At 39.1% G+C, this 23,303-nt stretch overlaps 1 protein-coding gene across 1 annotated transcript in view; it reads right to left on the reverse strand.

The window, feature by feature from the left end:
• Positions 1-23,303, reverse strand: part of GALNTL6 (polypeptide N-acetylgalactosaminyltransferase like 6) — a 1,017,111-nt gene that overhangs the window by 750,610 nt on the left and 243,198 nt on the right. The window contains exon 2 of the mRNA XM_075197705.1: positions 20,701-20,809. Within this exon, the coding sequence (XP_075053806.1) occupies positions 20,701-20,809 (109 nt within the window). The remainder of the gene's footprint in view (positions 1-20,700; positions 20,810-23,303) is intronic.

The following is a 23,303-nucleotide window of genomic DNA, read 5'->3' on the forward strand; positions in this document are numbered from 1 at the left end:
AAGAGCTCTTTCCTTTCCCCTGTACTTTATTTAGATTTAATTTGATTGTAAATACATTTCATCTAACATTCCCTGCATGCAATATTGTTGCAGCTACTACTGAGAGATGTGGACTAAACATATTTTTGCATGTGCATATCCCTTCTAATATCCATAGCCAATATTTAATGTTACAATATGCACAACAATTTGTATATAGTTTTAACAATAAGCCTGGATATAACACCTTTCCTTAACCCCGTCACCCCTAAGGCTTTAATTACCCCTGTGGTTAGCCTATTTTGGCACTTTTTGGGCTGGTCACATTCCAACATCAATATCTGTAATTTATGTATGCAATACCCATACAATTACACCTTGTTTTTGAAAAGACTATCGAAAATACCATTAGTTTGCTTATATATACTGTCACAGTATTGACCAAAAATGGCCTAATTGAACTAATAGCAAATGTGTGTATAATTTTTAAAACACCACCAAGAAATAATTTGTGGTTCTTGCTCTAGCATCAATCCACCTTTCCAAAACAGCAAAAAATATGCATATGCGTTTCATAATAAAATCTTCACTTAAAAATGAAAACACAATTTTTAAAAAATTGTGTTGCTACTTTGCACGGTCTTGAATGAAATGCATAAAAGGTATGAATATAATATTTGCAGAGGTTGCACCTCTGTTTATTGAAGAGAGAATGTGGGGAATCTGTGAATTAGAACCACTTCATCTCTGGACTTACTAATATTTCCTGTAGTGTAGGATTGTCTGGTGATCACCAGACAATAACTATTAGGGGACACATCATTTTAAAGAGGGGACAATTCTATTTATCACAGTTGTTCCTGTGTTTATCCCAACACTTTGCTTATGCCAGTCTGAGGTATGAAGAATTTACTACTACAGGTAATGTGACATAATTATCCTCAAGTAAGACATGCAAAACAATAGAGATGCAGTGCAAATTCCTCTTTTGTGATATCATGCACCTCATTTCACTCTCGTGCACCTATATTTCTGGCATTAGTGCCTTGGTCTATGGCCATCATTGTGTTTTTTGCAGAAGACCAAAAGTTGACCAATAGGATGAGTTGTACGAAGTTCTTGTTCAGTACCGCAGAGGTGCTCCGCTGCAATTATTTTTGGGGAACACTGCCAAAACAAGATTTACTTTTGCAGATTATTAAATAAGATAAATGTCTGGAAATTAGGAATTTTCAGGGCTAATTCTTGCTTTGTGGAAGGGTGTATTATTTTTTTCACTCCATAAACACTTCAATATTGCACTAGGTGAGTGTTAGTGAAGTTTGGGATTCATCTTGTACTTTTAGTGATACACAATGTGCACCCTCTAGATCAACTCTGGCAGAGAAGCAAATTTCCATTCACACTTTGCACAATGTAAAATAAAGCGTCAAACACAGAAAATTGTACATGTAATAAGAACAGTCCCTTTTTCATTTTTGTGTATTTGTATTCTGGTAGAAAAACTACTAAGCCTAATCAGTATTCTGGTGCTGTTTTTTGTCCCAGTGGATCCCGGATGTATGAATTGTACTCTTTAGAACATCTAACATCTTTCCTTAAAAATATTAGGTAACATTTAAACATTCACTATTTCCATAGTGGGATCCCAGATCATAACCAGAATCACAGAATGGTACATTGGGAGCCTTTGCGCAACAGACCATAAAGCTTTAAATGACTCCCAAGTCACCAGTGTTATGGAAGTATATTGAATTTAATGTAGATGTAGGTTCTGTAGCATGAGATAAACAGCCATAATTGCAATATAAATATATACTATTGTTACATAAGTTAGAGTCTATTTGCAGCAATGCAAATATATTTGATTCCTTAATTCAATGAACATTCTGTATCTCTAGAACTCTCTATTTTTTATTCAGCTTCTCAGCTGCTTTTCGATGCAGCTACTTATCACCAAAGACCAGTATCCACTAGAATACGCTTTCATTTAATGATAGCACTGACAAGCAGTAGACTGTTACATACAGCTGATAATAGCAACCAGTAAGTGGAAAAGTCTACATATCCTATTTCTGTTCAGCTCTTTCTATGTTACAGCATCGCAATCATTTACTGAACTGGAATGATAAGAATTCTTTCTCAGCACTAAGAATGTCAATCTGTCAATGAAAACAGTGGAAGAAATGTACCCGCTTTCAATACTACACACCATAAGTGCTGTTAAATTTATCTAAGAAATTAAATACTCTGAAAAGACTATTCTATATTTCTGCTTTTGAATAAGTTCTGTCATAACTTAATTTAGGCACAATAGTGCATGTGGTATATTTTACTCTCAGTGGCTTAACATAATGTCTTCCATATACTGATAGGACGTTAAGTCTAGGCTCCTCTGTTCCAAAATATATAATTTTCCTACATATATATCCTATTTTATATATTTTATATTTATGTCATTCCATCCAATATTTCTAATACTAAATGTATATATATATATATATATATATATATATATATATATATATATATATATATATATATATATATATATAATGTTCAATTTATTCATTGTTTCCTATTTATTCCTGTCTCATAAACTATTACTAGTAACCTTTCAGCAGATGAATAGAACAGATGAACATATTTCCCTTAGACAAGCAGCACACTTAGATGCCTTGTGCACTAATATCCCTAAGTCACACCTTCCATGTCAATCACACTACCAATCACACGCTGTGCCACACTCCCATACCTGTGCTTATAAGTGGATGGAGCAAATCCGGTGCAATCAAGCACATTACTTTGACAAGTACTGGAATGAGCCCCTTGTCTATTATGTTCTCAAATCACTATTAAATTATCACGGGATCAGTTGAGTGGTAATCAGCTGCCTAGCGATACAGGCCAGAGTGGGAGTGTATGCACATGCCAATTCAAGCACTTGCAGTGGAACTAGAAGACCCGACTTGGGGGTAAATGTATCATAGTGCAGGTTGTACAAGTCACCGGAAATTGGCGAGATGACAGCTTAAATTTAAAGCGGCGCTGCCTTGTAAAGGGAAGTTTCCCTTTACAAGACAGTGCCACTTTAAATTTAAGCTGTCATCTCGCCAATTTCCGGTGACTTGTACAACCCGCACTATGATACATTTACCCCTTGGGCTTCTAGTTTCACTTTCACCCCCCAAAAAATAGAAACAAACGTTTGTATAGAAAAAACAATATGTAAATGTGGTGCAATTAAGCACTTACTTTGACAAGTACTGGAATGAGCTCCTTGTCTAAAAGAAAAGTGATCCATATGTCTGTTGCATTTCTCAAAAAGAGCTGCAAATGATTTGAATCACATTCTCCAACTGGAGACTGGTCAATCAGATCAATGGAGGGTTTTTAATATTTTCTGGCAACCAAATTTAGACTGTGAATAAACATCAGACCCATTCTTCAGCTTTACTAATAATTTATTGTTGTTTAATTAATGTACTGTTGACTACAAATTAAATATATTGTTATAAGAAATATAACGATTATAACATTAAAACATTATGTTATTTATTTATTTAATACTTATTATCAAATAATTTGCAACAAGATATATAAGTCAGTTAGTAATATGCAACAGTATTGTAAAGTGGGTACTATAGGGTCATATCTTATATTATCTGGGGACTAAGACTTCTATTTATCAATGTGCGGCAATAACATAGATTTTCTATCATCACTTATTGCAGCAAAAGAAAATATGTATATATGTGCATTCCTGTTCACGCATACGCAGTGGACCTGAAAAATCGGACTTGGGTTTTTCAGATCCACTTTCACAAAAAATTATAATTGGACAAAACTGTAAAATAGAAGGAAAAATATTTTAATATATTTGACTTTATTTAAATAATAAATCATTTTTCCTTCAATTAACCATCTGCTATCACCATCCCACGGGAAAGCATTTGCTAGAGAGAACTGGTGAAAGCTATCGCTGTTGGTACCCTGCAATAGCTACAACCAGCAGAGAAGCTTTGATAGATGAGGGAGAACCCATAACTCTGGCAAAAACACTAATTTCGGTGGAGAAAGGTCCTTTCTCCCGTTTCTCAGAAATAAGCCCTTATGTTTTCATCTCAACCCGCAGGCTAAAAATTCCTAATCTTTGTCTTGTCCTTTTTAGATTTTGTTTAAAGTACTTTTACAAATGTATTATTTATTTCTGGCTATTGTATGTAATCTGATAAATATATTAAGAGCTTACCGACACTCAAACACTCATTCTTTCTGGATTGTATTTGGCTAAGTGCCAAGTTTGTGGATACTCTAATTGTGACTTTCAGTAGTTTATACTGTACATTCATGTCTGCACTGCATTTCCTACAAAGCTGTGTAAACAGTACTGCAACACTATGTGCCTGATTTTTCTCTTCCTTTTTCTTTGTTTAGTGCATATTACATCCATGCAAAACACAATTGTTTTCTTTAGTTATCATTATGTAATGCAGATATACATGTTTTGGCCCATCCCCTGGTGATGGCAGGCCTGGTCAGTGGGGGGGGAAATGTTCAGCTGAGGGAGGTGCCTCATAGTGTCGGGCAGGTACGTGATACGAGTGGTCATGTCACCGAATAGGTGGACGGCTATGCAATGATGTGGGTGGGCAAAGTAAATGGTGTGGCTCAAAACCTTCTAGTGACGGGTTATAGAGAGTCAGGTGAGAGTCTATAAAGACTCTGGCATCCCACTTTTATTGACTGCAGCCATATTGCTGGGGACCTGGGACAGGTTAGGAGAAGGTCCTGGGCTCCCCCAGCGTATATGTGAATATAGGGGCATACGTCTCATGCTGTGAGGTCTAAATCTTCAATAGCCCTTGTGGGGTTAATAAAGGGGGCAGAGTACTCCATTAGATAAAGCCCCAGGACCCCAGTAGAAAAAGGCGGTTCCACAGGAGACCAATTGTTGACCCATTTATGGGGTCTCGGGAACAAGTGCCAGTGAGATAAATAGGGGAAAAGAGAACCCAGTATTGCGAGAGCCCCAGAACTTATAAGGGACGGTGTAATGAGAAACATCAAGATACCAGCACTAGGATCCCCATCTTTAGGGGTACACAAGAAACAACAGCATCACTGTAGACACAGGTTGGCACTATAGGGATAAAGGCAGTGAGAGTCTGAGAGCTCCTTCTGCTTGGTACACCATGGAGTAGCCACCTTGGAAAGAGGGGTCACTGCACAGTGCAGCATGACTAATTGTAAAGTACGGCTGGTATGGAAGTTGGACACTGCACAGCAGAAGAATCCCTGGAGAGTGGGATGAAGGATCTGCAATTGTCCGTCTGCACACCTGCGACTGGGTGAGATGACATTTTTTAAAGACCCTGTGATGCACCTGTGGTCTGTTCCTGTGGAACTACTTCTCCCAGCAGCAGCAGATGGCTTGTAACATGCTGTGGATCTATAAGCAATGTGGATCACTGAGATAGAGTAAAAAGAAAGCTTTAACATCTGCCTAAGGATGTGCAAGAGGATAAAACTTTTAGAAATGTTTGCAACGTTATGCTGATCTATGGTGGAGTAAGAGGAGGTATATTAGAGTTTAATTTTAGTTTTAAATTGAGATGTCCTGGTGCCCAATTTCATTTGCCCTGAATCACACCACTGCACTAGAGTCTGTCCAATGTGAACTTGTGTTGAACACCAGTGTATTTGGGAGGGGAGGGATCATCTGGTATTGGTTGTTCATACCCACCAGCTAGCCAGGGCAACATGGCCCACATGTAATTTTAACTTTGTTCACCAGGACACCCTTCACAATTACCACAGTAACCTATCTCAATGTAGAAGCACAAAGAGCATTTATTGTTATAGTGTTTATATATTAAAATACTAGTTTAAAATAGGAACATTTTGCTGCATCTGAAGTGGAGTTAGTGCTTGTGCATTGACAAGAAACACTTTCAGTGTTTTATACAATAAGAAAAGGAAATATGTCAGAAAAAATGTGTTAGTGAAGGTCATTTACGAAACACACTTAGTGCCATCATGAAACACCGTGACTTTGAACTGGTGTACATAGATGGTCCATCCAGTACCTTTCAAAGTGTATGCCTGTCCTGCACTCTCCTCTGTAATTTAGAAGTGTGCCTATATGTGACAGAGGCAGAAAAATCTTGAAATGAGCACCATGACAAAGTGCAAATGTTATATCAAACTCCAACCTCCTAACAATTTTCCATTTTTTTCCTAAAACACTGCTTGATTTAGACTCATTCATGGCTTAAATTAATTATGAGAGTGATTATCCCGAATTTTTTTATAAAATTGTCAGGTCCTGTAACGTAGGTGAATTTGGTCCAGTTGTTTCCTTTGTACAGTAGAAACGGTGGTAGTGATTATTCCGATTGAGACATTTCCGACAGTGAAAATAGGTACAAAAAATTCCGATTACTCTAAGCCCAATATCAAAGAAATAGGACTTACCATAAAACACCCAAACAACCTTTCCGACAGACCTCATATAAATTCTGAATACAGAAAATGCAGGCACTGGGGATTCACGTCATTTAAAATGGCCACAGTGAGATTGCCGGTTTTAAGTGGGCAATTCCAGGTCCTGCTGCCTCTAACCTCTAACGTAAGGGTTTGGGTTAGGGTTAGGGTTAGGGTTAGGGTTAGGGATAGGGTTAGAGTTAGGGTTAGGGATAGGGTTATGTGCCGGGTCTTGCCATTGCCCCCTTAAAACCGACAATCTCACTGAGGCCAATTTAAGTGATGACAATCCCCACTGATTTCATTTTCTGTATTCGGATTTTATATGACGCCTGACGGAAATGTTGTCTGGGTGTTTTATAGTAAGTCTATTTCTTTCATGTTGGGCTTAGAGTAATCAGAATTTTTTTTACAGCTATAGTCACTGTCGCAAATGTATCGGAAAAACCCACCCCATCATGTAGAAAACTGGGAAGTGGAATGATGGTAGAAGACACAATTTAGATAAGATTTCAGTCTTCCGTCATTTTCCTAAACTGTCTGTAAGGAGGCATTGACTAAGTTTGGCTACTAGCCTCTACCGCTCTGGCTTTGCTGGACGTTAGAAACAAGCATCATTTTGTGATGATGATTATTATTGTCAACATCATTAAACATTATATTGTAATAACTGCATCAAACTCACTTGCAGGTTTTGCCTCAAACAGAGCACACAAATTTCAACTACTATTTAGAAGAACTGCACAAAAAAATCTTTTGACATATACAGCATTCAATTACTCATAGGGGACATTGCTATTGTTACCTCCACACTGCTATATGCTTTCGGACAGTCACATCAGAGTAAGCAGAGATGAATTTAAGTGATTTTTCCAGGAGAATTTTAAATGCAGGTCGCTTTATTAGATGTAACTTGTTCAAATAGTTGTTGCCTGCCATGCAGCTTCTCCTGCAACATGCAATTTGAATTTCCCTATGACCTTGGATGACCCAGCTACTGGGAGAGAAAGGCAGCCAATACATAGGGTATGTTGTCTACTACCTATGTTTGGTGATGTGCGTGAGGAATTGGGGTAATTTATGATTCACTGGTAATTTTGCTTGGTCTCACACACACTTGGTATATCCATTAAGGACAAAAATATATTTAATAAAAGAAAAATTAGTAAAGAGTTACTAAACCTATCTGTATGTATGTGACAAATAATAGAGTAACAGTTTTAATTTCACTTTCCTCCACTTTTACAGTTATGCACTACAAATAATCAAATAACTGTAGGTGCAACAGTATCAGTCAACTTTCAAGTTCAAATAAGCCTGAGAAATATGTATTTTTATATTACTCCGGTGACTACAAATAGTCACAGACACCAAGACACCATGTTCAGGCATCATATTCCTCTTATGCATTTTTAAAACAGTTTTCTTTATCACAAATTTTCAGACTATGACCCTTTATTTGAATGCAATATGAGACAGGTGTCCGTGTTTTAAAAATCTTCTAGAGCCTTAAATTTTACTGAGCATTCTTTATACAACTGGTTGATTTCATGGCTCGTGCTGCAGTGTCTAAGCTCTGCGTTTAAGTTATCCAGTCCAATGTTGGTGTCATTCCATAAATATGCTGATAAGTGGCACATAGAAACTAATGCTGATTGCTAATTGGTATTGAATTAAACTGTCTTCATTATCATAAAAGAAGTATATAGAACACACATTTACAGGAAGGAGAATGTGCGTTTTGCTCCACCCCTGCCCCTATACAGAAAATGAACAGTAAGCTAATGTCTTCCAATTTGCACGCCTGATTACAGTTACTATAAATCATCATATTATGTTCCCTTAACTAATCACTTAAGCTCCATTATGTTCGATCCAAGACTTTTTAAAAGGGTTCCTTTTAAAATACTAACAGGCATTTCAATGGAAACAAATCAATTGCTTTTTAATATAGTGCTGGGCCATTTTATAAAACGTTTCTTGCACTGTGAGACTGTACTCCAGTGTCATCTGGACCATCAATAAATATGCAAAACCCAATATGTACTTTTGGCAACATCACAAAAAGAATAGGTCAATGTAACCACTATTCATAATACAAAAATTCCTTTTATAATTCATTTCAGTAATAATGCTGTCTGTCTGCTCCATTTCTAACAATACATTTCTATGCACAGGCCTTGATTATTTTATATTATTTTAAGAAAAAATAAAGTGATCTGTCCGATTCCAATCTAATTCATGGCATGAGTACAATCCTTTTCCAGGATAGTGTTTAATTTACAGAAAACTAATTTTGAGGGACAATATGATGTTTTTTAAGACCAGTTCCATGATATTTTCAGCCCTGGATATGTCTGCACAGTACATTATATTGTGAGTATCAGTTGGAATTTTCATTTTACCTTGTTTATATCATAGTTTTCATAGTCTATACATGCTTTCTATACCCACTATGGCATCCATTTTTTACATTTTCTTTGAAACAACAGAATTTGAGTTCATGTTTGCACTGTCCCCATCCACCAGAGTGTGCAGTATTTTCTTATCTGTTACCCTAACCCTTTAATATACAAAAGTATGGCATTATAATCATTTATTTAGCAAACAAGCCCTTATGGGGTTGTAGTTCACCAAGGTCTAGATAGCCAGGCAGCCAAGTGGAAATGAAATTCAGCAATTGTTAGATGCCCTGGTTCAAAACAACAGTCAGGATTCTGCCCCTGGAAATCTTTATCTCAGTCTGTTTAAACTCACAAATCATATACATGATACACCTGTATTATCAAGTTTAATGTGAATTAGCTTAACCAACTGTTTACTGCATCTGTCACCCAAAAGAAAACTTCAAAGGTGGCATTTATAGACTACTCAAATACTCAGGTTACACGTGTGTTCCAGTTATCTGTATTCCCTACCAATGAAAATAACATAAAGAAAATAAATTCTAATCCCTGTAAATATCAAGCAAACCAAAAAAATAGAGTATTTCAATAACCATGTTTACTAAAACATTGAGTATCTGGTTAAGCACACGTATACTATTAAAACTGAGGGATAAATTAAGCTCGGGGTGTGTGTGTGTGTGTGTGTGTGTGTGTGTGTGTGTGTGTAACTTTATTTGTCTCAAAGGGGTTAAAGTAAGCAATCAAAGTGAGCCTTGGAAACACCCATTGCTGTGTCACTGTGGGAGGTCACTTATACCAAATTATAAATTTCCCTTGCTGATGGTGTTATGCCTCTAGTCTGCAAGACAAGTTGCAAGATAAGTACTGGGTAATTTCCCTTAGCACAATGTCTGTGTTTTCTTGTGCTTACCTTTTCTTTCCTTCTAGTCCTTTTATTGTTCTCTCTTTCTATCATACCCCCTGACTTTTGCTGTCTCATTTTCATCTTTCATTTTTTTCCTTCCCCTCTTTCACCGTCCATCCTCTTACTTGCCTGTCTGCTTTTTATCTCGCCATACATTCCCCATCCTACCACCACCACCTTTCATCACTGCCCAGTCATTCCATTTTCTGAGTGCCTTGTACCATGTTTGGTCCAATGGACTTGGCATACTTGTACACTACCACCCACAACTTCTCAGTACTTACCTGGCCTGGATTCCCTCCCCGCAGCCGCCATTCTGCTTTCCTCCTCTCGGCATGCTGGCACAGCCCAAGCGGCGGGGAAGTCATGGCCAGTGCTGCTGATTCAGAATACTAGCCGTGCCCCATGCCTTCATTTCGGCAAAGTAATCTCCCCCCACTGTGTTTAGCTCCAGCAGCCATTTAGTTTGCCCTGCGGATAGTATGTATGTTAGCCATACTGCAGGGCCATACCCATGGTTTTTGCCACGAGTATGGTGCAGTCCCCTCTGTTCCCCTCTCAGGTCACATTATTTCAGGGAGCTGGTTGATGAAGCCCTTTTGGGATGGCTGTGGGGAATAGAGCAGCCCCCCCAGCTGCCGCACATCTGCTGAATATGGCATAGTGCATCAAGTGTGGCCAACAACATGGTCTGGGGGGCATAGAGAAGCCCCCCCATAATGTACACAAGGGGCAGGTAGCAAGGTGTGCCCTCCCAATACACCCCCGGCCATGCATGGTAACTGGGCATATATAGCTGGCAGTGAACATGGCGCTGATACCTCCACACCAAACAGTGGCACCCCCCTGGTTTGGACTTTGTTGGTGGGCGAGGTCGATTCAGGAGCAGGGGTTTCTCCCTGCACTCTGCCTCCAAGGAGGTTTGCCATAGACTCTGTCCACTCTGCCCTGCTGGTGCTACATGCCGCAATCGGTGCTCGGGCCATGCTCTGTGGTCACCCTCGCTATATCCCAAAGGAAGGAGGTTTCCCTAACCCCTTTTTCTAAGTCATCCACGTTGATGAGTGGTGTTATGATTTCCCCTGACCTTTGTGCTAACACTCCTCCTCTAGCAGGTGTTACCACAGTTCAGGATTAGGGCGCTGACTAGTATTACCAATGGAACTGGGCTGGTCTGTCGTGTGTGGACTGGATACTGACATCTGCTTACCGAGGATGGCTCTGTCCAGATAAGTGAGGATGATTTGATTTCTGTTGCTGATGTGCTACCTGAAATCTTCAATTGGCTCGGTTCTAGCGAGGATTGATAGGGGTCCGGTGCGTGCACCAACAAGGTCATTAAAAGTTTGTGCAAGCATTTTATTGCGTGAAATGGCCCAGGGGAGTGATGGGGGAATTTTGCCAGTTGTGTTTGGGGGGGGGTGGGAGTGTCACAGGATTACTGGATGCTAACTTGTGCACTGTGCTAGTAGGGCCATTTTTAGTAGGGTGCATCTCTCCGTGCAGGGTAAGATCTACAAGTCTCGTTAGGTTGACATATTTGCCATTACGGAAAAGGCTATGACACTAGTGTCCATGGCGCATGCTAGTGGGGGCAGTAGGGAACCCAGTTAGAAGACTTAACATGACTGGTGGATTGGAGTATATTTTTTTGTGGCCTGATATTAAGAAACCAAGCCTCACAAGTACATGGATGTGTTTAAATGTATCCACATGATCCATGGCATGTACATAATGTCTAAGCCCGAGACTGGGTAACGAAGTGGAATTTCGGGCTAAGCATGATGAACAACTTAGGGCTAGATTTACTAAACTGTGGGTTTGAAAAAGTGGGGATGTTGCCTATAGCAACCAATCAGAATCTAGCTTTCATTTTGTAGAAAGTACTAAATAAATGAAAGCTAGAATCTGATTGGTTGCTATAGACAACATCCCCACTTTTTCAAACCCGCAGCTAAGTAAAATCTAGCCCTTAGTCTTCTTTTCGGCTTCAAAGATGTTGAGGTCTGGTTAAAGGCTTATAAGGAAAGTAGGGTTGATGCCTTGGGTTCCACAGATTGTAAGGGAGCTATGTGCGGGAAGCCTGTCACGCCATTTCCTCAGAGCGATAAATTCTATCCCCTCACTAGCATCCGCTGTTTCAGAGGGATGGTGTGCAAGTTCTTGTACAGATGTCTGCAGTTTGGTGGAGATAATGCCACCAAGTCCTGTGATAAAATCGTCCAATTTGGTCCGGCCAAGAGCCATCCCGTTGTAATCACTCAGTAAAGCAGATTTCCCGATTTTGCTGGGCAGACTAGCTAGACGGCTTGACCAGTACATGAATAAGGTTGGGTGCTGAATTTTTGTGTTTTGGTTATTTCTTGCCGATCACAGGGTTTGTTTGGACCTCATCTGTTACAAATTCAAAAAGGGCATTTAAGTTTCCTGGTGTGCCGACAGAAAAGGTTAGCAGGAAGGTCTCTTTGGGGCATATGTGTGTCTCTTTTTTGGATCTGCCTTTTCTGCATTTTGCCATTTCCCCCATAGGGGTGGTTCCTAAGAAGGCGAAAGGAAAGTTACAACACATGTAAATCCTGCCGGGTGAGTCGTTTAATGATGCTATCCCAGACCGATGCCATAGTGTGTCTTATCAATTGTTCAAGTCTGTCTTGGAGATAGTTAAGGGTTTTGGTAGGGGGGCCTTGCTGGCGAAAGTGAATATCGAACCCTGTTCATGGATTTGAAGTTGGCCAATATTTTCTATGTAGATAAGTGCCTCCCCATGGAATGTGCCGTTTCCTTCTCGTTTTCCAAATGCTTTAGTTCTTTCCTTGAAGTGAGCCAGGCACATTCCTGGAGTAGATAATGGGCTGGCTGATGCCTTGTAGCAAGGGTTCTGGATAAGTTTAGGGCTCTTGCACTTGATAAGGCCTGCATTGTCAAGCCAGCATAGAAGGTTTGGCGGAGTTATCGCTTGTCCCTAATACCCTGAGGAAGTATCAGATGGCCTGGTGGGAGTGGGTTATTCTACGGATGTGTCTCTCAGTTTTCTCATCAGAAAAGCCTTGAAGCACTGGTTGCGGGAGCTGTCCTGTCTGATCAGAGGAGGCCTGTTAGCCCAACTATGTTGAGGGACATGCTGGGGGCTGTTGAAGTAATTCTGCATGACGCTTTTTAATGTTTGTTTAGCAAAGCATTTGTTATGTTGTTGTTTTTTGATAGCCTCTTCTAGATAGGTTCCGTCCACGAGCATATTAGCTAAGCACATTTTTATTGCCTCTGTGATCTGCAAATTGCGCAAGTCCAAGACTGATCCAAGGGTGATGGGTTACTTTGTCTTCCAGGAGTAATTGATCGGTTTACCCAGTTAAAATTGTTATTGAATTTGCCCGTGTTCACTCCCCTACTGGACACGCCTGGTTGGTACACTATGATGGGACACCCCTAATGAAATACAAGTTTATGATTAACTTTAATAGAAAGTTAGACTTAATAGGTTGGGATAATGGGTTGTTTGACACATATTCATTTTGTATAGGGCCAGCTGTAGATGGCGTGTCAATACACTGCATCCAGCAGTTGGACAGATGGAAGTCAAATACTTTTAAGAGATGTTTGGGGTCGTTCTCTTCTATACTGAAATTCTGTTTTAAATTTCTGCTTTTTCTGATCTCGGGTGGCACACGGCTTTGGTCACTTGTTACTTTTGGAAGCAAGGGCTCAAAGGGATTTGACCTAATTTTTCCTCTACAAGTGGGCCTTACTGACTGTTGGTGCCAAGAAATGGAGAGGTATGGGTTTGTTCATTGGGCAGATTTATGGGAGTTTAGCAAGTTTGAGTTTAGGGGTGGTGGCGGGCCTTGGATCTTAAGTGAACCAGACGTGGCCAAAAAATATTAAGTGGTTGGCATCCTATGCTTGTGGGCACACAATAGCTTTATTTATGTAATGGTCTCCCTTTGAAGAGTCAGCTTTGGTTTTGGTGCATGCACTGCCCTAGGGTGCGAGTTTGTTGGTTGCGTTCCATCAGCCCAGAAGGGATACAGGTTCTCATGTGCTTGGGATAAAGGACACCCAAGTTTAAGGATATCGATGCACCCTGGTGAGATGTATTGATATCAAGAGGGTAAATGACCCTCACTGTGAATTTAGGAGCATTGATCCTGCACTACATATCATTTTCTCCTCCGCCATACAATGTTTCTATTTTAATAAGTACTTTATTTTCCAACTCTGTTTTGTATGTTTTATTATTAGTAGTAGATTGGTAAGAAGGGATGTAAAGAGGGGGACTGATTATTTTGTGAGAGCATAAACTGTTAAGCATTTTATTAGTCTAGCGTCAACTGTCACTTTGTTTCCCGAAGAGTACTGTTATAATGAAAGGTATGATTTTATCTTTAAATACTTTAATAGACTTAAAGTGCATGGGTTGCACAGTAATTGTCTAGAAGCACCATTTACAATACATTTATACCTAGTAATTGTGCTTAAAACTGTATAATATTCTCTTTATTTATATTTCTTCCATTGTGATTTATACTTGGAATTTAAGTTGTGAAACTCCCAAACAGATTTAATGTATGTTAATATGTTGAACTTTAAACAGAGAAAAAAAAATATACAGACAATGGGGCTCATGTAAAGATTGTGCAAAAAATGTAAGCAGGAAAACACACATGCATGAAAAAGCGCATTTACATACATATGCAGCCTCGGACTGGCCCGCCGGACAGCCGGTCAATCCACCGGTAGGCCCAGCGGGGTTGAAGCTCCGCCCCCTCCGTTGTTAGGGCGGAGCTTGATGTTGAACTTTGTTTAGATGGCGGCGGCGGTCACATCTCCTGTAACCACACTACCGCGCAGATGCAGAGAGCCCAGGCGCGGTAGTGTGTTTTTCAGCAGTTTGAGCAGGGGAGGAGGACGTCCTGATATCAACATACTGATCCAAGGTCAGTTTGGTCATCATAGGTTCATGCAACACTGGACGCAATAGACCACGCCCCCTCTGACGCTGCAGAGTTTCCCCGGGTTATCTGAAGCCCAGCCAGTTTGATCGTGGCTGGGATACAGAAGCTGGATACTGCCGTTTGATCGAGGAAACATATGGACTGAAAGATACCTTTTTAACATACAAAATGTGAGTGTTTTTAACCCCATGTTTTAACTTAATAAATAGAGAACGTAAAACACCATGAGATCTTTCTCTGTTCTCTCCCTGGTCTCCCATATGTGCACTCTGGTGAGGAGAAGAAACAGGTTTAGAGGGGAGTAAAAGTACATCGTGGTGGTGCTTTTTGAAGCAAGAGGACACATTATTCAAATACTGTATGGAATAGAAAAGGTCACATTGATGTAAGTTTACCATCTGGGACATCGGTATAGGTGGAACTAGAAGACCAACATCCTTTAATGACTTTGGGACCGTTTTCCCCTTGACTTATTCATTGACCCAATCCTTGTGTTTCTTTACCCTTCCCCCATTTGCGCCCGTCCTTTGATATTTATATTCTCTTTCATACAACACTGGCAGCATACCAGCATATATGGAATAAATGTGACAGGCTTTGGATGGGCTGTATTCTGTTCATTTTTTTGTTTTTTAAAATTTCCCTTCTCAACAAGCATTCATTGGTGAAGTACGCAACCGTAGTAGCACTGATGCTGTGTGTATGGTCTTTGACGAGTGGCATATTCTGTAAGAGTCCTTAAAAAATAATTATAACAAAGAGTCATTTTAATAATCAGACTGTGTATACAAGATCTGGCAAATGAAGGGTGCTTTTCATGTAGTCTAGTATTCCAATTGCATCCAGTTGAAAATATAATCATTCAGGGTTGTATAATATGTTGGTCTATATTGTATGTTAGTGTAGAAAGGCACATGCATAGGAGAACATAATTATATTTATATATTTTTCCTTTTGCCTATTGTGCATTCTTTTTGATGGTTGTCCTGTTTAGAATTTAGGGGTGATATAGTGAAAGTATTATAGGCATATATCAACCGTATTTAAAATGAAATTAGATGGATTTCACTGAGATTAGTTGAGAATTACAATCACTTGTTTTTTTATGAATTGACTTTTATTCCAGGACATGTCACAGCAACAACAGGTTGGTAACCATTGTACTAAAAAATTAATTGTGCAGTTTATGTCTTCTAATTGATGATGTTATTATTTGGTTTGTGTAGCCCTTGTAATGGCTTTTAATAAGCTCAATACATGATGGGCAATAACAACATATGAGGCGAGGGTTGGAGGTAACCAAATGATGCACTTATCATAAGTAACTGTCTTGGTGCATTAGGAGACGACAGGAGCTGGTACTGGAGTTTCTTCCAAACCACAAGTGTTTTATTAATGGGTCCCATTTAGTTCCCTACCAGTAGAATGGGCAGGGTCTAATGCAAAAGGTGCACATTTAAAATAGTGCTATAAGTTGTCCTCCATAGCCTGACCACACCCCCTTTACTGGCCACACCCACTCCTAAAGTTGGCCACACCCCAATATAGTGGGCCCCTATCACTGAATTCCCCCGGTGGGCCCTTCATGCCCCAGTCCGACACTGTACATATGTTCTTATATTGCATCCCACAATGTGTACAGCTGTACATCACTAGCATATATGACAGGTTTGCATCAGGAGTAACAAGTGTCTACACACGTGACAGCATAGGGATAGTATAGAGATGTGGCTTGACAGTGTTCATAGTAAATGTGAAATCCACAAAATACTCTATTTGTACACAATCTAATAATGTAATGCAATGTCATACACACAAAAGAGAATAGTGTTTTATTAATGAATGTCACATTTACTATATAAAATATAAATAATTACAAACACAAATTCAAATAAAATTAAATTAAAATAACCCCAAACATCTCCCTTTAAAAATGAAATGGAAATGTCTTTACCAGGGAGAGCCCAAATGGGAATATTTAGTAAAGAAGGCTGCAACATCAAATAATATAGCAGCCACACTAAAGAATTAAGTGCTATCAGCTGTTGTTTTCAATCCACACCCAACCAAAAGTGGCTAGATCAGCGCCATCGACGTCATCATTGTTTCTCGCTGCACCAGCCTTCCAGCACTTGCAAAAGGTATACCTGCTGATGGATGTATATGCAGCTGTGCCCAGGTCTACTTCAGTCACAGTTACGTAAATATGCTCTTAGAGTACTCGTCATATACTTGCATACACCTTCCACCCCCCCCCCCCATTCCACCTCTTCACTCGTGAGAACTTATAAGTGCAAGCTGTGTCATATTCTGCATATGGGCATATACGTACACATTTTGGTACACATGTGCCATACTGAAATGCATATTTTAGGGAAATATAGCAGTCATTTGTGCAATTCTACATAGGTCCTTCTATGGGGAAAGATTCAAGTCAGCGCACTGTCTCAGGAACAGTCCATGGAAACTAAGTTTTCCTCTCATCCCACAGAAGTATGCAGAAATGTGAGCAGAGATTCCTTACTGTAATAGGTGCCAGTTGTGCATCCAAACATCGCCTCGATGTTCTGTGGCACCTTGTGCTGAATTGAATCTGCCCCAATCTGTGGTATGCTAACTCTATCTACACCATATAAATAGACAATATATACAATATAAAAAGTCTCCCACTATTGTACAAAAATTCTGTGCAGGCACTTAGGAATTCATAGCTATTTATTTGTGCTATGTGGATTCTTAATTATAATGTAAAAACCTTCCTACAATTTATAATTAGTGTGTTATAAATGACCCTTAATTAATGTAGTTAAACCACATTAGCAAGAGGTCTCTATATATTGGTCAAATGCATCAACTTCAGTTCAAGAATTAATTAGCAAGATTTTTCCAATCTATTTTCTGAGACTTGCATTGAACAGAATTAATTAAGACTGCATCTGCTATTATAGCATATGAGGTAATTTAGTGATTTTTTTTCACTGTTGGGAACTGCAGTCCCCTAACAAACAGAAAACAAAACAATGGGGATTTGCGTTCATGCTGTGTGGATTTTCGTCTCAACTCATTTCCCAGTGGAATACAATCTGCATTGTGTATGAACTCCCTTGTTTTTTCCAGCTCACTGAGTAATCTTAACTCAAAGGAGAACAAAGAATAAAGCAAGAATAATCTTCATTTGGAATTGCAGAAATATTATGGTTTCAATGTGTAAAGCAGGTTGAATTATCCTATGTACTACACATATATAAACATGTGTATTTAGCAACACAATACAAACTACACACAATGCTAGCCAAAATGGCATGCATAAATGTAAACATTATTGTCATTTGTCATTTGTTTATTTTGTCATTGACTTTTTTTGCTTTAGGACACAGTCTTTCCAATCGAAGAACTGCAGGTAATAAAACTGATGTGACTTTAATTAGCAGTGACAACTCTAATCCTAACAAAACAGATAGAAAGCTTGCCTTTGGTGGAATGGTAGATAGAAGATTACAAAAACCCTGTACTGGGAATTAGATTTGACCTCAGATATAAATGATGATATCTGTATTGAACTGGGGTCTTGGGAAATAGTCCAGGATTAAAAAGAAAAGTGAGCATCAAAACAAACAGAGAGATTACTGGCCACTAGATAACTTACATCCATGCAACTGTATACCCTATTATTTTATATGTTATTTGAATTTTGCTTTATTTTTTATTTATATTTGGATTTTTTCTTTAGGAAGCAGAAAATATTTTAGATTGGTTTATGGTTTATATAGATGCCTAGATATGTGTATTTAACCAGACAATTACCTTTAAATATCATAAAATAGCATTATATAAGGAATAACTATATTAAATAACAAAATTGATGATTGCATTTGTTACATCTAGGGACTCAATAAAGGCATAAGAGCAAAGCCAAAAACGCCTTTTAGGACTCTGTACCGTGGTATGTTTTTGCTTTATATTTCTCAATATAAAATTCAACAATATATTTTCTTGATCACAACTTTTTTATCATTTTGCCAAGAAGAAGCAAAAACATCAAATGCTAAACTCTTTACCTATAAATAAAAAAACTGAAATTTTCCATTAGTACAATAAATGAGAGCAAAATACAGTCAATCACATATAAAATGCAGTCAACGTATGGAAATTGCCATGGTTAGGGCTTCCACAGTTTCAGAGAAAGCCACCAATGTGTACAAAATTAATAATTCCTTCACCAGACATGACAGCTCAAAGAATTTTGAGTACAAATTTCACTCTATAGGGTTGTCAGACAGACACTGACTGGATAAGCCACAGCGCCTAGCATTCATTTCTTATATGACAACCCAACAAAGAGAATGGCGAATTAATGGCTAGTAGGTCCAATCCACTAAAAATCACAGGATTTGAGGACAAGTATACCATTTCCGTGGCTGGAAACATAAGGATCCATCCTTTAAACAATGTGTGCAGTTGTCACAGAGATAACTGCTTTGCTACTCATATATCGCATAGAAATATGCTGATCGCCATGTATATATTTATATATTGTAGGTATACTCCCACTGCAAGACGTATTTTACATATTTACATAGATATAGCCAAATCTAATTGTTAACCATTTACTGCACAGAGAAACACTCTTTCAGTTTCCTCCACTGTCAGTCATATACCCCTTGATAGCATTCCCAATAACCTGTGATATATCCAACCACCCCAATTTGTGTCCGAATAATATACAGAGGTTCCCCCACAGCAGCCTCTCACTTTTCTGATCCACTCCCTTGTCAGTTGCCCTACACCAGCCAAACTTGAGACACTGTGAACATCCTTCTGACACATTCACACTGTCTAGTGTGTCCAGGACTATTAAAGTATAGCATAGCATAGCCCTGAAAGAGCCTGCAACCTAAATGACATGGAGATGCTGGGAGGGAAGAGCAGCTGTGGGACGTTCATTGTTGAATGAACTCAGCAACATGGAGCAACCACTTCTGTGGTCACCAGTCAGTGGTCAGTGTTTGGATCTTCCATATCCAGATATGAAAGCCAAATGAAATATGCACTGATGAGAAGTCGCGCTCCTTGAAGAAGAAATGTTTCTGCTCCATCAGCTACCATGTTAATCTACATATGGACATTTTATTTTAACTTCCCAGTTTATGGGGGCCCCCATTGTTATACAGGATGATTTAACATTAATTTCATTTTTTTGGAGTTGCCATTTAATATGGGTATCTTTATTGCAATATGAATGTAGCCTTTTCTGTATACCAGTTTCTGACAGATAATATCTCAATGGGAATCTCCTGCTGCAATTGAAGACACTATTACCACATCCACACTACAGGTAGCACAATGTAACTACCTGGTGGGCTGCATTTGTTTCTAGTATAAAACTACAAGGTTACATTGTGTATTAAATTATGCCTTAGAATATTATATATTCACTATCTGTCACATTTGAGACAGGATTATTATAGTCTCAATGTGAAATGGAAGTAAGCTGGATCTTCAAAAGGAAAACTGACTTTCACATTCATTTTGTTTTTCCTTCAAACTGACAAAGATCTATAAAGTTCATTTGGCAGCTTTCAGACAGACATTTGCCATGGTACAGTAGATTAAAGCAGAAAATACCATGACAGGCAAAGATTCAAAGATTTTGTTTTCAGCTTCACCTTTAAATTTCTTGTTTTAGAAAATATTTCTTGTTGGCCACTAATATCTGCTATATATACACACATGTATATATAGCAGAGATAGAGATACAGTATAACATTTCTATAAATAATATTTGAACACCAGAATGCACCAATTATACAAGATATATAATGTCATATTAAACTAAATATAATGTCATATTAAATGAAAATGCATATATATATATATATATATATATATATATATATATATATATATATATATAGTGCTTTATAGACCGAGAATTATTCCCCTTTTATAAAAAGGTGATGTATTTTCCTACCTGAGCGCAGCGTCTCTTTCTGAATGCTGTCATAGTCATGCCAGTCCTTCCTTCTCAGACCATCTGTCCATGTGTAAAGCTGAGTATCACTAAGTCCAAGAGAAAATGCCTACATGGGATAAGAAGACATCAAGATATGTATGAGATACAGCACAACAAGAACTGATCATTATGAAAATCAAATTTTTTCAGACATTAATTTCTGTGTTAGTGATTGTTTAGACGTAAGTATGTGCCCCTACCTTTCATTCCTTTTGATAGTTGTAATGAAGAGCTAAATGTATTAGTTTCTGACACTGTACATTATATTATTCTTTCTGGCTTTTCACGTTTACAACTCAGAAATATTTGTAAAGAAAAGACATTATCATGTCCTCCTGTATAGTAAGGAGGGAATTGCAATAGTCCATGCGAGAGATGATAAGTGCATGAATTATGGTTTTTGCAGAGTCTTGTGTGAGATATGTACAAATTCTGGAAATATTTTTTGATGTATGTAACATTATTTAGATATAGAGTCAATGTGGAGAACAAAGGATAGGTGTGAGTCAAGGATTACACCCAGGCAGCGAGCTTGTGGGTTGGGATTTATGGTCATGTTATCAACAGAGATAGAAATGTCAGGTATGCTCTTGTTGGTGGGTGGGAAAATTATTAATTCTGTTTTAGAAAGATTAAGTATGAGTTGGCGAGAGGACATCCAAGATGAAATGGCAGAAAGACAGTCAGTTACACGGGACAACACAGATGTCGAGAGATCAGGAGAGGTTAGATAAATTTGGGTATCATTTGCATAGATATTATGCTGAAATCCAAAGGAACTTATTAGATTTCCAAGAGAAGCGGTATAGATAAAGGACCTAGGACTGAGCCTTGCGGTACTCCAACTGATAAAGGAAGTAGAGCAGAGGTGGCCCCAGAGAATTTAACAGTGGAAGGGCGATTAGAAAAGTAGGATGAGAACCAGGATAGAACAGTGTCTTGAAGACCTAGGGATTGCAGCTTTTGTATGAGAAGAGAGTGGTCAACAGCGTCAATTGCAGCCGAGAGACCCAGGAGAAATAGGAGAGAGTAATGGTGTTTAGTTTTAGCAGTGATCAGATCATTGACAACCTTAGTCAACACAGTCTCTGTGGAGTGTTGAGAACGAAAGTCAGACTGAAGAGGATACAACAGGTTGTTTGCGGAAAGGAAGCGTGTGAGGCGAGTGTAGGCAAGTCTTTCTAGAAGCTTGAAGGGGCAGGGGAGCTGAGAGATGGGACGGTAATTTGAGAGAGAGTTTGGGTCGGAATCTTGTTTTTTTAGAATAGGAGTAATCACTGTGTGCTTGTATAGTGATGGAAAGATGCCAGTAGAGAGCGAGAGATTACAGATTTTAGTTACAGGTGAACTGAGCACAGGAGACAGGGATCTACCAATTTGCGAGGGGATAGGATCAAGAGGACAGGATGTAGAGTAGGAAGATAAGCAGAGTGTAGAAATTTCCTCTTCATTTGTGGGGTCAAATGAAGAAAGGGTGTCAGAGGGTAGTGGGAAGGAATTGAGCTGATTGCTTGTTGAGAGAGAAGAGACCATTTCTACTCTGATCTTATTAATCTTGTCCTTGAAGTAGGAAACAAGATCCTGGGCACTGATAGTAGATGGAGGGTTTGGGGTGGGAGGATTGAGAAGAGATTTAAGTGTGTTAAAAAGGCGTTTGGAAGTATATTTGTTTTGCAGTGTCCAGAGCATTTCGATAGGAGCGGGAGATAGAAGTATATGTGAAGAAGTTATTAGAGCTGCAAGATTTACGCAAGTGACGTTCTGCTTTACGGGAAAGTTTTTGAAGATTTTGTGTTTCTGTAGTCTGCCACGGCTAACATCGAAGTCGACATGTAGTATGTAGTGTCGCTGGAGCCACTTGATCAAGGGCTGTTGCTAAGGTTTGGTGAAAATGAGGTACTGCCATCTCAGGGGAGGAGAATGTAGAGATAGGGGAGAAAAGGTGTTGGAGAGAGGTGGAGAATTGTTGAAGATTAATACAATTAAGATTTCTGCAGGTATGAGGAGGCTTGGTAGAGTTAGACAGTAGAGAGGTTAGAGCAGTGGGGGTGAGTGTGTAGCTGATGAGGTGATGATCTGAGAGGGGGAAGGGTGTGTTAAGGAAATTAGAAACTGAGCAGTCTAGAGAAAACAAGATCAAGGCAATGGCCATCCTGATGAGTAGAAGATTCAATTCCCTGGGAGAGGTCAAGTGAGGAGGTTAGAGAGAGTAGTTTGGAAGTAGCTTTGGAAGGTGGGTTATTATCAATGGGGATGTTGAAATCACCCAGGATGAGGGTGTGGATGTCTGAAGATAAGCAGTGAGGGAGCCATGCAGAGAAATCCTCAATAAATTGTTGGTGTGCTCCAGGGGGACGATAGATCACAGCAACACGTAGAGAGAATGGATTAAAAATGCGAATAGCATGTACTTCAAAAAATGTGAACGTGAGTGATGGGACATTTGGTAGAACTGTGAACATGCACTATGGGGAGAGAAGAAGTCCAACCCGACCTCCTTGTCTGCCTCCAGGTCTGGGGGTGTGGGTGAGATGGAGGCAACCATGTGAAGTGCTGCAGGT

Source organism: Mixophyes fleayi, chromosome 1, assembly GCF_038048845.1.
Source record: "Mixophyes fleayi isolate aMixFle1 chromosome 1, aMixFle1.hap1, whole genome shotgun sequence".
Classification (NCBI taxonomy): Eukaryota; Metazoa; Chordata; class Amphibia; order Anura; family Limnodynastidae; genus Mixophyes; species Mixophyes fleayi.